Source organism: Gracilinanus agilis, chromosome 3 (genome assembly GCF_016433145.1).
Source record: "Gracilinanus agilis isolate LMUSP501 chromosome 3, AgileGrace, whole genome shotgun sequence".
Classification (NCBI taxonomy): domain Eukaryota; kingdom Metazoa; phylum Chordata; class Mammalia; order Didelphimorphia; family Didelphidae; genus Gracilinanus; species Gracilinanus agilis.
The window spans coordinates 475,704,433-475,719,699 of record NC_058132.1 but is presented as its reverse complement, the minus strand read 5'-3'; the positions used below and the strand labels follow the sequence as shown (position 1 = coordinate 475,719,699).

At 33.5% G+C, this 15,267-nt stretch overlaps 1 protein-coding gene across 1 annotated transcript in view; it reads right to left on the bottom strand.

The window, feature by feature from the left end:
• Window positions 1-14,775, bottom strand: part of ARSL (arylsulfatase L) — a 33,992-nt gene extending 19,217 nt beyond the window's left edge. The window contains exons 1-6 of the mRNA XM_044666987.1: window positions 14,753-14,775; window positions 12,488-12,637; window positions 10,874-10,995; window positions 6,750-6,872; window positions 4,049-4,472; window positions 958-1,094 (exon numbers count right to left, since the gene is read on the bottom strand). Coding sequence (XP_044522922.1) covers window positions 958-1,094; window positions 4,049-4,472; window positions 6,750-6,872; window positions 10,874-10,995; window positions 12,488-12,637; window positions 14,753-14,775 — 979 coding nt within the window. The remainder of the gene's footprint in view (window positions 1-957; window positions 1,095-4,048; window positions 4,473-6,749; window positions 6,873-10,873; window positions 10,996-12,487; window positions 12,638-14,752) is intronic.
• Window positions 14,776-15,267: the final 492 nt, after the last annotated feature.

Sequence of the window (15,267 nt, the reverse complement as noted above, 5' to 3'; positions counted from 1 at the left end):
GTCAGGCCTAGAGACAGGAGGTCCTAGGTTCAAAGCCAGCCTCAGACACTTCCCAGCTATGTGACCCTGGGCAAGTCACTTGACCCCCATTGCCCACTCTTCCACTTATGAGCCAATACACAGAAGTTAATTGTTTAAAAAAAAAAAATATATATATATATAATTGAGAAATGTTTAATAAAATCAATAAAAAGGCAATAAAACAGAGATAATGTTAATTTGTCATTTTCTAAGTTAATATGCAGCCTTAGGGAGCATTTCTATTTGAATCTGACACCATTGATGTTTAGGATATGATCCTGACACAGTTGAACAGAATGTTTGTATATGCACAGGGAATTTAAAATATCACATCTCTCTTTTTTTATACTTGGAGGTATATATAGTTTTTGTTGAATTATTCAGCTCTTTATAACTCAATTTGGGATTTTCTTGGCAAAGATACTGGAGTGATTTGCCATTTCCTTCTACAGTTCATTTTGCAGAGGAGAAAACTGAGGTACACAGAATTAAGTGACTTGAACAGGGTCACACAGCTAGTATATGTCTGAGTCAGATTTGAAATCAGGGAAATGAGTCTTCTTGACTTCAGGCCAATCATTCTATCCATTATACTATCTAAATATCCTGTATTTGCCTCTAAGCAATACTCAGCATTTATATTAGGTGACTAAGTTTCTACTCAACATTGCATTCAAAATGTTCAAGACAATATAATTAAACTTCTGATGTATTTGTTAGAATAATTATAATTCAAAATTAATAATGATCTGGATTTCATAATGCCAAAGAGAAACTAAACATATGTGGGCATTTCAGGACTTTAAAGGTTTCCATAAAAACCTGGCATTATTATTTTTTTGGTTATTGGATTTTATTTGAATCAATCTATTCTTTCCCTCCTTAATATCATTTCCCTAATTAGATAGCAAGAATAATTTGCAGAAGTTTACTTACCCACCATCCAGTCCATCTCCTGTACATTATCCCCATATAATCCATGTTTGCTACTTTGAAGAAATTTTTCTGTAGTTACAAGTGGTGTGTGTACATGTAAGAAGGAAATGAGGAGGAGGAAAGGCCCGTGCTTGTTCCTAAAATAAAAAAAATTTTTTTTGGTATCATTTAATTGTAAAAAAAAATAGATTAAATAAGTGAAGATACAAAATACAAATTTTAATACTTATATCAATAGGCTGAAAAGTCAATTATTGATATGTGCTGCCTGTTTTTCACTAAGTAAAATCAGATGAGGCAACATGAAACAATAGAAAGCTCAGAAGACTGAGCTTCAAATTCCACCTCTGAAAATTTCTACCTATCTCCAAATTCATCCTCTGAAACTTTCTACTGTGGGCAAATCTCCATTTATTTATTTATGGAATTTTTATTTTATTTTTTATTTTCTGGAAATTCTTATTTAATTAATTAATTTAGAATATTTTTCCTTGGTTACAAAATTCGTGTTCTTTCTCTCCCCTCCTCCCAACACCCTCCAGTAGCCAATGCACAATTCCATTGGGTTTTACATGTGTCATTGATCAAGATCTATTTCCATATTATTGATATTTGCACTAGAGTGATCATTTAGAGTCAATATCTATGGACAAATCTTTAGATGACTATACCTCTTTGTTATAAGTACTTTGTTCTTTATTTCTTTTTCTTCCCTTTCATGGAAGAAAGTAAGGAAACACACATTTATTAAATGCCTATCATGCTTCATTCACAGTGTTAAATATTTTTGCATATATTACCTTATTTGATCTTCATAACAGTCTTTCAAGGTAATATTCTTCTCATTTTATAATTGAGGAAACTGAGGCATACAGAGGTTAATTGATTTGTCCAGAATCACACAACTTCTAAGGGTCTGAAACTAGATTTGAAAACTCAGGTCTTCCTGACTCCAAGCCTGGCACTTCATCCACTGCATGACCTAGTTACCTAGTTACCTATCACCTTGACACAGGTCTTCTATCAACTCACATTGGGACTATAGAAATTGCCTTCCAGTTGGTTTCCTGACTTAATGGTTTTCTGTTTTCCTACCTTAATACTGCCTTAAACTTTTTTCAGCTGTCTTAAAAATTAGGTCTCCTCTGCCTTACGTCTCTCTCCCCACTCTAGTATAATCTCCACTTAGCTGCCAAAGTCGGACCTCCTCAATAAATACGTCTAATTTTCTGTTCCCTACAGTAGGAAATATTCAGATATAGAACCTCTCTTTCTGATATTCAAAACCCATTGCAACCAGATTCCTTCATACCTTTCCAGTCTTTTTATACTTTAGTCCCCTCCATGCCCTGTAGTGTTGAGCTGCATTGGCATATGTGCTATTCTACACATATCTCCTAGTTCTTTTTTCACTGACTGGTTCTTTTGCCTGGGGGATTCTTCTTCTTTTAAAGACAGTTAATTGGGGCAGTAGTTAGAGCAATAATCTTAAGAAGATTTGAGTTCTAATGTAACATCGAACATTTACTAGCTTTGTGCTGCTGGGTAAGTCATTTAAATGCTGCCTCAGTTTCCTTATTTAGTAAAAAAAAAGATTGCACCCACCTCCCATAGTTGCTATTAGGATCATAAAGTAAAAACACAAGTAGCATGGTGCCTGACACATAAATGCTTAATAAAGTTTTGTTTTCCTTTTTCCCTTATCCCCTCTTTACTTTCCTCACCCCTCTGTCATACAATTTCCCATGCCTTCTCTCTGAGATCATCTTTGATTTCCATTGCATATGTCTTATATACATAATTTTTTTCTATATTATCTCCACCATTAGAAAGTGAATTTTTTTAGAATGACTTTTTTCTTTTCTTTTTTTATCCTTAACTTTTAGCATAGCATTTGGCAAATCAGTGTTGGGTAATTATTTTTTAACTGATTGTTAGATTGTCAATGTACATCATCAGAAGCAAATCTGACATTTTAAGCACTAGAAATCTCAATGTATGCCAAGGATAGCTGAAGATATATTTTGGGCTCACATGTTGTTATTCAGTTGTATACAATTCTTTGTGACCCAATTTTGGATTTTCTTGGCAAACATATTGCAGTGGATTGCCATTTTGCCAATGAGGAAACTAAGGTAAACAGGGTTAAATGACTTATCCGGGTCACATAGCTGGCAAGTATCTGAGGCTAGAATTGATAAGGTCTTCCTGACTTTGGGCCTGGTACTCTACCCACTATGTCACCTAGCTGCCCCATATATTCATAAATTTTCATTCAAAAGTGGCTCATACTTTAAAAGATTCTTTGGAGGCAGTTGCATTACTTGTCTCACTACTATAAAACAACTCTGGAAGGGCATTAATATTGTCAAGTAGAGCCTTTGCTTTCATAGGAAGCTTGAGATCTATAAAGGAATTTTCTAATTCTCTGAAATCAATCCAGCCAGCTATCCACTTCCTGCTCAAAAGCAACTGTTTTGGAAGAATTAAAAATTAATGTAATCTAAAGAACAATAGAGAAACATCATGGGAATAAGTAAGCTTTTTAATATATAACTAATGGGAAACTGTGATGAAAAGGATTAAAAGACATTAGCCAAAAAATTATATGTTAAAAAGAGGAGTGGCAAGAATGAGAGATGACATATGGATAGCCAGTGATCCATCACTAGCCTGGCAATGTCAGCAGAAACAGAATTAGGAACCTCTCTGTCATTTTGAAGGACATAGATGAGAGTTGAAAAGGAGGAGCTGGCCTAAATGGGATAGGGACTACAGGACTGGAGAGAAGGCACAAATCTATGAGATTATAGATCTATTTGAGTAGGTAGAATTTACAGAAGGAAAATGGAAACAAAGGACTACATTCTCAATACATGGTAATGTTTACAGTTCATATAAAGTAACACTCATCAAAAAATGGTTTCAGTCACAACTGAACAAAATGTAATCTATAGCCAAATTACAAAAATATATTTTTTTGCTAAAAAAGCTAAAGTACTTAAATGGGGGAAACACTATATACTTCCTAAGACTTTAATTCTTTATGTATTGGGATAAGTGGCATAATATAGAAACAACCATAACTTACCTTTCAATAAATGAAACTGCTTCTTTCACTATTAGGGAGGTAGTTCTTTTGAAGACCATTGGTTGTTCAGTAATAGTATGGTTTTTCATCAGAAAACAGTCTCCATGCTTAATTAAGATATGAAGGAAGTACCATAACAGGAAAACTAAAAAACCGATGGTGGCAATGGTTATAATTATCTTCCATGGAACTGACAATATACCAGTGAACCTACCAATGGTAAATGTGAATGTAGCTAGGACTATAATCTGAATGTAAAAGTAAAGTCTTATCTCCAGTCTTGCACGTCTCTCAGACAGCACTGAGTATACACAATCACTCATTAGGGAAAATGGCATTCCATAAAAAAAGTCAAAACCATGGTTCAATGGATGATGACAGTGATCAGTGCTGGATTCACAGTTGAGTCCCAGGTGCCATTTTCCTGAAAATTCAAAGTTAAAGAGTTAAAACTGAATCCATCATCAAGGCTGATGTCTATAATGGTTATTGTTTTACATTATAAGTGTGTTCATTGATTTGAGAGTACCCATAGTCTTTATAAGAATGGAAGTTATTCCTGGGTTGTTTAAACTCTGACAGGAATAGAAAGGCTAGAATGGATGCCAATATTTTTACCCATATATATCTCCTATGTGTAGATTTTAGATTTATTTCACAAACATTAACTTTTGTTTTATGAAGTTTAAAAAGAAGTCCTTGAAATTATTTCTTTGGTTGCATCTCCATAGCTATATAGGAAAACAGGTAAACTATTAAAATTACTATACTGTCCACCTCCAGAGAAGAAATGATGAACTCTGAGTGCAGATCAAGGTATACTCTATGCACTTTATTTTTCTTGCTTTTCTTTTTCAAGATGGTTAGAGTAGAAATATGTTTTTGCATAACTTTATATGTATAACTGATATCATATTTCTTGCCTTCAGGAAGGGAAAGGAGGGACAGAATTTGGAATGCAATTTTTTAAAAAAATGAGTAGTTAAAAATAAACAAAATACAGCAATTATTACTAAAAAATAAAATAGCAAATTTTAGAGATGAGATGAAATTCCATTAATAAATTAGAAACACAGAAAAAAGAACTATTAACATTGTTGGCAAAAATATAAATTGATTTAAGTATTCTAAAAAGAAATAATAAATGTTCTGGAAAAGTTACTAAATTGTATATACCTTTTTACCTTTGGTAGGCAAATACCCAAAGGAGATCAAAGATAGAGAGATAGGTTCTATGAATATCAAAATATTCACAATAGTATCTTTTGTGGTAGCAAAAATGAAAAATAATGTAGGAACCCACAAAATGGGACATGGCTGAATAGATTGCAGTACATGAAAGTAATAGAGTATGACTACTTTCTGAAAAACAAGTATGAATAATTCATTCAAATTTGGAAAGACTTGCATGAATTGATGCAGAGCAAAGTTAGTACTGGGAGAGTAACACACATACACACATATACAATAGTCTAAAAATTGTAAAAGGAAAAAATAACACTAAAAAAATAGAATTCAAATGAACACAATGACCAATTTTAGCTCCACAGGACTGTTAATCAATCAGATTTCCCTTTTGTCAGTTGAGGTATATTCTAAATACAGAATGAGCAGTGTTTTATTAGACTGATCAATACAATGTTTTGTTTTATCTGAGTAGACTTTGAATTTCTAACTCTTACTTTGAAAAGTTTGCACACTCTTTCAAGCAGAGGACTTGAGATGGACAATTGATCTCATAGAATAAAATCTCTATAGTCATTCACTCTTTGCTGTCCCATTCAGGGATTTCTTGGCAAAGATACAGGAGTGGTTTGCCATTTTTTTTCTCCAGCTCATTTTACAGATGAGTGAGGATCTGAGGCAAATACAATTAAATGATTTCCCTAGGATCCCATGGCTAGTAAGTGTATGAGTCCAGAAATAAATTCAGGAAGATGAGAGTTCCTGCCCTCTTCTCTGGTATTCTTTTCACTGTATCACATGAATACAAAGGTTCATTGGCTCTTCTAGTTTAATCGTCCTTACCAAAGGATATAGCCTTTGCTGGACACATAGGAGATACTTAATAAAAGCTTTCTGACCAGGACATTTCAAACAATTTTGGGAGCCTATTTAATATGAATGTGTTTTATTTAATTTGCATATGTGGGTAGGCAATTATAATAGTGAACATTGAACCTTCTTTCCCTATCAAGAGAAAGTTCTTCTTTTCAGGCCTCACTTTATGTATACCATTCTATTGAACCTCACAGAAAAAAGCAAACCTAGTCATAATTATTGTAACGAGGTTCAAATGTAGACATTTTGCTTCCATGTGGGGAGATAAGTACAGAAATTTTATTACAAATGACTTGCAGAACCTTGTGACCCTGAGCAAGTCACTCGACCCCCACTGAATAGCCCTTTACCATTCTTGTGCATTGGAACCAATACACAGTATCGATTCTAAATCAGAAGGTAAGGAATTTTAGAAAGTAAAAAATAAATAAATGACTTGTCAACAAAGCAGGAGTTTAGAAATATATACACATATATGCACACATATGTGTAAGGTTTTAAAAGATATTATTTGTAAAACTTTGACATATTTCATTAAAATATTTTCATACTTCAAAATTTTCCCCCCACACACTTAAGATAGTAGTCTTTATCTTTCTCTAAACAGTAACATTATGAATTCCTTCAAAAATCTACATACCTATTAGTCCAGTAGCATAACCTTCTTTTTGTAGTATCTTTGCAAAAGTTGTTTCATTGGAAGGGAGCCCTCCAGATGCTGCAGTCCAGTGAAGAACACGATTGCCATTATCAGAAACCATGCCTTAGGTGAATATAGTTTATAAAGAAACATGATTTGTTAAAAATTAACTTATTGAAAATGAATCATGTAAACATGGAAAATTTTTTAAAAAGTAAAATTAAAATATTAATTTGTTTTCTGATTTAAAATGTTATTTAAAATTCATCAGAAATATGGAATTCATATTTCTGTGAATTCAATGATTAATTTATTATTTTGCTTTTGACAAGTAAAACAATTGACACATTAAAAAAGATAATATTACTATGCTTTAAATGAGCTATAAATTAAAAATATGGTCATAAATCAGTTAACATGCATATGAACCCTTTTAAACCTATTTTCAAATTTCACTTGATTCAATATTGTATGTAATAATCCAAAAGATATTGCATAGTGCCATGGAAAAAACGTAATTTATGCAGTCAAAAGAACTGGATTTGACTTTTATCAGCTTTGTGCCGTTGGGCAAGTTATTTGTTCCGTTTCTATTCCATGTTCCTTATCTATAAAATGAGAAGGGTGGATTGGGTTGTCTCTGAGGTTCATTCTAGAACTAGAGCTATGATGCTAAATGTTCTTAATGTCTAATTACTTCTTGGTTGGATATGCAACTTTGAGACTGTGAAGATAGGATTAACTCCCCTTGTCTATTTTTAGCTAAACAAATCAAGAACTTAAGGTACCCCTACTTGACACTAAGAGAGTTCTCAAGTCAGTTACTAGAGTAAGTTCACACCTCCAAAAGTCACTGCACTCCAACCACTATCCCCTCAGTGCTAGGTAAATTGAAAGACTGCAATTGGTTCCTGTAAAGTGGAGGAGCAACAGGAAGTGATACCAAGAAAACTGCTTTAAAAAGGCCATCTCAAAGATTCAGTCATGCACTCTGTGGTGGTGAGCCACACTGGAGGAGGAGACTCTTTCCCTGGATTCTGTGTTGGTTTGCAGTAGTGAGTGGAGTGATTCTTTCCTTGGTTCTTCTGTGAGAATATCCTCTCTGTTTGTTGGTGCTTCAGTTGGACACTCCTTTCAGGGTGAGTTTTGGTCTCGCGTGCACTAAGTGTCTCGTGGCTCTTTGAATTTTGGCTTCCTAATTAGGACTTTGGATTCTGGTGAGATTCACTTTTGAATATGCATTTGTAGTCTGGAGACATTAGGATTAAACTCAGGATATTGGTATCTAGGCAGTACTTTCTGTCTCTTCTACATTTTCCCACTTTCACTCTTTCCACTTCTTTGTAAATAAAGCTGCTAAAAGTCATTTTTGACTTATGCTTTAATATTTTTAAATCGGTGACAACAATATTACTTTAGAATTCTCATATTTAGCATAAAACCTAAATTTAAATTCTTATAAGACTACTTTTTTAATCAACTATATTTAAATTATTTTTTAAAAAGCAAATTTTCTAGCATAAGGTATTGGAAAGTTTACATTAAAAGTCATGAGACCTGGGCTATACCTATGGTTCTAATAAGCTAGCAATGAATTTTATGAGAGAAAAACTATCATAGAATGTCAGAACTGATTTACCCTCTATGTATTACAAAGGAGTTAGTTTTTTCCTTGTATCTTGTCTAATTCATTGTGCTATTTTAAATATGTATTACATAATATCAAATATTTGTTCCATCATTTCATCAAAGAATTAGTCAATTCTTTCAGATTATAACTTTTTATATCTTAAAAGTAGTATAAAACTGTATTAACATATATGGAATCAGGTAGCAGCTGGATAGCTCAGTGGATAGAGAGCCAGGCCTAGAGATAGGAAGTCCTAGGTTCTAATTTGGCCTACGCCACTTCCTAGGCTTGTGTGTGAATTAAATATCTAGGGGACCTCCAACCCAGGCCAATTCAGGAAGAATTCAATAAAGGAATCAGATCATCACATGTCTGAGCTGCCAGCAGGACCTGAGAAGTCCTCACTAGCCAATTGAAGGATCTGGTGGGAGGAGCTTAGATGAGGTTTGAAAATGGGGTGGTGATGAGGAAGCTCAATGCTCTCTTAGCTCCTGTCACACTCTCTGGAGCAGTGATTCCCAAAGTGGGCACCACCGCCCCCTGGTGGGTGCTGCCGCGATCCAGGGAAGCTGTGATGGCCACAGATACATTTGGGAGCGGTGAATAACTGTAAGGGGGCGGTGATAGTATGTGACAGGGAGTGATAAGTAATATTTTTTCTAGAAAGGGGGCAGTAGGCCAAAAAAGTTTGGGAACCACTGCAGCCTTCCAGGTGCCTCTTGTCTGGCTTACAATCTCTGGCAAGAGGAAACCAGGTCAGGCTGGAATCCAGGACCTGATCTTCCTTTTAAGTTAGAAAGGCTATAAACTTTATTTTTTGCTTTCTCTTAACCAATAAATACTTAACAATTTATTATAAAGTTTCCAAGATTAATTTTTATTTATATGTACTTATAGCAAGATTAATTTTTATTTATAAAATAAATTTTAGTCATAATTACTTTATAATTTTATTTATAACTTTATTTATTTATAATATATATTATTTATACTTATAAGCAAGTCACTTCATCTCAATTGTCTAGCCATTACTGCTCGTCTGTCTGAGAATTAATATTTCTAGTGATTCTAAAACGGAAGATATGAGTTTTAAAAAGCATGGAATCAGTACCCTTGGCTTGTCTCACTTTATTGTGCTGTACTTACTAATTTTGACATTACTGCAAAGGGCACTGGGCAAACTAGATATTGTTAACTAATAAAAAGCAAAGGAAAATTTATACATTGGGAAAGTATGTTGTCTCTGAGAGAACAACGAATGCAAAACATCTATTTTAGTTATAATACTTATTCCTACAATGTTGCAATCACAACTTTGATTATTGTGTCCTATTAATTCACCCTTGCTTAATCTTTTTGTTTGTACCTCTCTCTTTTAACATTGTTTTATTCTTTACTTCTCTTTCAACTCTACCATTCTCAATTAAGTTCCAAGACTAAATTGTTTATGCTCAGCTTAGGTGAAAAACAAGGCTATCTTGGATCTTTATGTGTTATGTTTCCAATCTATCCTTGTATAATAAATACAATTCCATTAAGTCAGAAAAATTTAAGATCACTGTTAATTTTTCAATGCAAAGAACATATTCTAGGAGTCTAGGTCAGTGATGGGCAAACTTTTTAAAGAGGGGGCCAAAGGAAAGGAAATGCTCATCTGCCAGTCTGTTTCTAAGGCAACTCTTTTGAAGTTTCATTGTATTGTATCCTACTCATATTCGTCACATTAGGAATAATGTTGCAAGGTGGATAGAACATTTCAGGGCTCGAGGGCCATAGTTTGCCCATCACTGGTCTAGGTAGTTAAGAAGTCTCAGTGTTTCAATGCAAAAAAGACATTGGATTCTGTATTAGAAAAATATGGAGATACCAGGACAATTGAATTGAGAGAAATTTTTTTGATCACTACAAAACAAAAATTGATGGAAATTTTTGTCGAGTCCAATTTATTTGTGTGTCAGCTACTCTGATTTTGATGGGGTGGTAGATAGATTTGACCTGCTAATAAGATCCACATATGCTGTTTGTGATAGATTAGATATTTTAAAACAGTCAGTCCCATATAATTCTCAAACATTCAAGATTATCAAAATTATTCAATTTCTTCATCTTCCTAGAGGAGGAAATAATTATAATTTTTCTATGAAACAGAGACAGAAATCATTAACAATTCTTAGGAGTGACACACTGAGACACTAAATTGCAATTTGAATCTACACATAAAGAATCGTATAAGAATTTTTTTAATGAATGAAGAAAAAATGAAATGAATAAAACAAACTAATTAAAGAAAAAAATGAATTCTGAAGAAAATAAGAAATTGGCTTTGGAAAAATTCATATTCAATTTTATATTAGGGCATATGAAATTTATTTTGATCACAAATTTTAAAGATCTTGGTATCTCTAATTATTCAAGAAATTAACTCTTTGATGAGAATTTTTAAAAGAATATATAGAAAATATTGATTCTGAGACAACATAAGAAGGTTTCTAACCTGATCGAATAGGGTATCTTCCAGTTAATAAAGCAGCTCTGCTTGGGGTACAAACAGAAGCTGCTGCTATGTGCTGAGTAAGTTTCACCCCTTCATGTGCAAGTCTGTCAATATTTGGTGTCCTAATAAGGGGGAAAAGAAATGGTTTAATTCATTTTTAAAAAATTTTTAAACATTTATTAATATTCATTTTTAACGTGGTTACATGATTCATGCTCCTACTTTCCCCTTCACTTCCCCTACCCCCACCCATGGCCGATGCACATTTCCACTGGTTTTAACATGTGTCATTGATCAAGACCTATTTCCAAATTGTTGATAGTTGCATTGGTGTGTGGTTTCGAGTTTATATCCCCAATCATGTCCACCTCAACCCATGCATTCAAGCAATTGTTTTTCTTATGTGTTTCTTCTCCTGCAGTTCTTCCTCTGATTGTGGGTAGCGTTCTTTACCATAAATCCCTCAGAACTGTCCTGTGTCATTGCATTGCTGCTGGTACAGAAGTCCATTACATTCGATTTTACCATAGTATATCAGTCTCTGTGTACAATGTTCTTTTGGCTCTGCTCCTTTCACTCTGCATCAGTTCCTGGAGGTCTTTTCCAATTCACCTGGAACTCCTCTAGTTTATTATTCCTTTGAGCACAATAGTATTCCATCACCAGCATATACCACAATTTGTTCAGCCATTCCCCAATTGAAGGGCATCCCCTCATTTTCCAGTTCTTTTGCCACTACAAAAAGCGCAGCTATAAATATTTTCGTACAAGCCTGTTTATCTATGATCTCTTTGGGGTACAAACCCAACAATGATATGGCTGGATCAAAGGGCAGGCATTCTTTTATAGTCCTTTGAGCATAATTCCAAATTGCCAGCCAGAATGGTTGGATCAGTTCACAACTCCACCAGCAATGCATCAATGTCCCGATTTTGCCACATCCTCTCTGGTTTAATTCATTTTAAAGTGAAATATAAATTATATGTACTTGAAAAGTGAACTTTTGGGTTTCATTATATTTGAAAATAATTATAGTAAAAGCACCTTATTCACTTTATATATTCACATAATGATTTAAGTTCCTCATTATACAGCTCTGAAGCATTGTAGTTTTCCTATCCCTAATCAAAGAAATAACATTTAAACTCAAGTATTTATTAATATTTAATAGATTAGAAAACTTAGTAAAGTAGTCTTCCCTTCATCAGTGTTGGTCTTAATCAAAATACTTTGTCTAGGAGGCAGCTGAGGTGCTCAGTGGATTGAGAGCCAGGGCTAGAGACCATAGGTCTTAGGTTCAAATCTGGCCTCAGTCACTCCCCAGCTGTGTGATCCTGGGCAAGTCACTTAACCCCCATTGCCTAGCCCTTGCCACTCTTCTGCCTTGGAACCAATACACAATATTGATTCCAAGATGGAAGTTTAGGGTTAAAAAAAAAAAGAATACTTTGTCTACGTGCTTTCAGGGGAATTCATTTTCTTAAATGTCGTAACTTGACTTTGAAATGTTTGTGTTTGCAGTTTGAATTGACTAACACTGTCAAATCATTCCTTTCATCTTTCCTATAAAGGAACATCATGTGTATACAAAGAAAAGTGAAGAGTTGAATTTACCTTATTGTATTATTACCATAGCAGCCTATGTCTCCAATACCAAGATCATCTGCTAGCAAAATAACAATATTTGGCTTGAAGTCAGCTAAATAGGTTGATTCTGATGGTTTCAAAATCAGAAATGTTAGGAGTGTAATGGGCAGGGAGGACCTGAAATACAAAATAAAAAAAAAATGACCTGGGTTGTCCTGGAACCAGCTCATTCTAGCTATTGAAAGCCAATTATTAAATGATTATCATGAATATTTGCATCTTGGAAATTACTGAATGCTAGAAATTAAGAACTGGTATATTGTTTTGTTCATGCATATACTTAAGAAAATGATGGAAAAATGTTAATAATTCAGATTATACTTTAAAAGTAGCATTTTTTTGGAGAGCTGATTGTTCACCATTTACAAAATACCATCAAATAACCCCACTTTCTAGGGACCCCACTTTCCTAATCTTTGTGTATAAAAATGGTGTTATCTTTATTATAAAGAAAAGGTTGGACTTATTTCTTGGACAATTGAATATGTGTATAGTTTTCAGTACCACATTTTAGAAAGGACATTGACTAACAAGAATTCATTCACATTGGAATAATCAAGAAGGTGATAAGAGAGCAGGTTGTATAAGGCTCTATTAAAGATAACTTAGGGGAAATGGATTAAATTAGTTTTTCTTGGCTTCCAAGGGTAAAGCTATAAGTAATAAAATCCTCTTCAGGTAGATAGGCTTGTGAAAAAAAAAACAAAATTTTAATAACTTTAATTATCAAAATATAGAATGGGCCATTGTAAGAGGTGGTGGATTTCCTTTCCTAAGAGATCTAACAAAGGCTGGGAAATTCACTTTTCAAGAAGAGATGACCTCTGTTTAGATACTGTAAAAACTTGCTGTTTTTCTGAATGAATTCCTTTCCATATGTGAGATTTCCTGAGTGTGCTATGTGTGTATATTTGTTAAACAAATTGTAAAACATATAGGAATTGAAACAAATGTAGTAAGCACAACCAACAAAAAGATAGTACTACAACTATGTAATTGGAAAGAAACAAAACAAAAGAACAATAAAAATAGATGTGATATGATTATAATGATCAAGTTTGGCTCCAAAGTCGAGATATGAAAATATACTTCTCCCTTCCTTCTTTATAGATGTGGGGAATTTAAAGCACTATATATATATATATATATACTTTCAGAATAATTTGACAAATGTGTTACTTATATTAAACCTCTTTTTCCAGTAATTTCTTATTCTTTCTTGTAAGTCATACCTCTCTTGACAGGGGAATGGAAAATATATAGTTGAAGAAGAAAGTAATTTAAAAACAAAATAGAGCAATAAAAATAAAACAGTACACATTTATGGTTTTAACTATTATTTCTCAATATGAATGTAGGAATAATTTGTGAGCCTCATTTCAAATGGTCATACTTGTTATTGATTAGATCCTTTTTTCAGGGAATTGTAAGGATATATACTCCCAGGAATTTTTTTCCTAACTGAATGATGCTTAGTTAGTCTGGGTATTTGAAGATCTTGATCAGAATTAAGCGCTAAAGATGGGCAAATGAGAGAGGAAAAATCACTTATTACAGGGGAATAATTAAGAGCTCTGCTACCTCTTCTCACATGCTCAAATTATATTATAATTTGAATATAGCATTAAGTATCTTTAACAGATCTTTGAGTCAAGAGAGAATAATATTTCTTATTAACTCTTGATGGATGGGTAAAAGTTCTCAAAAACCACAGGGATCCGTGTTTAAGCAATATCTAGAACACCTGAAAGTCAGCATTATTTATACTTACCTTAAAGAAGAGAGTTATGCTTCATTCATGTGGGAAGAGAGTTATTGATTGCTCTTTTCTTTCTAACAAATATAGTCTGTGTCAAGGCCCAGGAAGCAAGGGAAGAGGCAGAATGTCATGTATATAATAAAATTTCAGTAATTATAATATTCTAGGAAGTAGTGAGATGAAGGAGATCAATTTTAGTAGTTCTCCAATCCGCTCTCAAATATTTGGAAGCCATTAAAGTTTTATGCCCCTGTGTTTTAAGTTGAATTGAAGTAGAACTCACTCTGAGTTTACCTTTCATTTTTTCTAGATCTACAAAGCCATGACTTAAAATTTATGCCCTTTTCCTAATACTTGACATGCTTTCATGATGAAGCACACCCACTCCATTAATACATTTCTTAGAAAACCTTATAAAACCCCAAAAGATAAATAAGAACCAATCCCATAATTAAGAATGGCAAACATCTTACCGAAAATCTTCCAAGTGCAGCATGCTATCTTCCTTCTTTGAAAGAATAAATCAAGGTTCTGCTATTAAGAATCAGAAACAAAACAAAATACATAAAAATCACCCAAAAAGTTAAAGTGAAAACATATAAAAAGAAAGAAATTTTAATTAAGCAGGATTCTCTTCTTTCCACCATCTCACCCTCTCCCTGTCCTCATATATACTCCCAGTGCTCAAGGACCTTCTTGTAGCTCTTAGTTAAGCAGTTTAATAGAATCATGGAAAATTCTTGCAGAAACAAGAAATTTCCTCTTCCTAATGAAATCCTAAATGAAAAAGGTCAATAGCTTAGAAGAAAAGAAGATTGAGCAGTAAAAGTAAAGTTCAAATAGGAAAGAATTAGCTTTAGACACTTAGGGAATGTAGTAATTAAGTTTTATTAAGCTTACATTGTATAATTGTGACTGTAGTAGTGGGCAGGAAGTAGAGTAAAATTCCCAGGACTTTTGTTCATTTAGAAAAATTTCTGTGGATGTG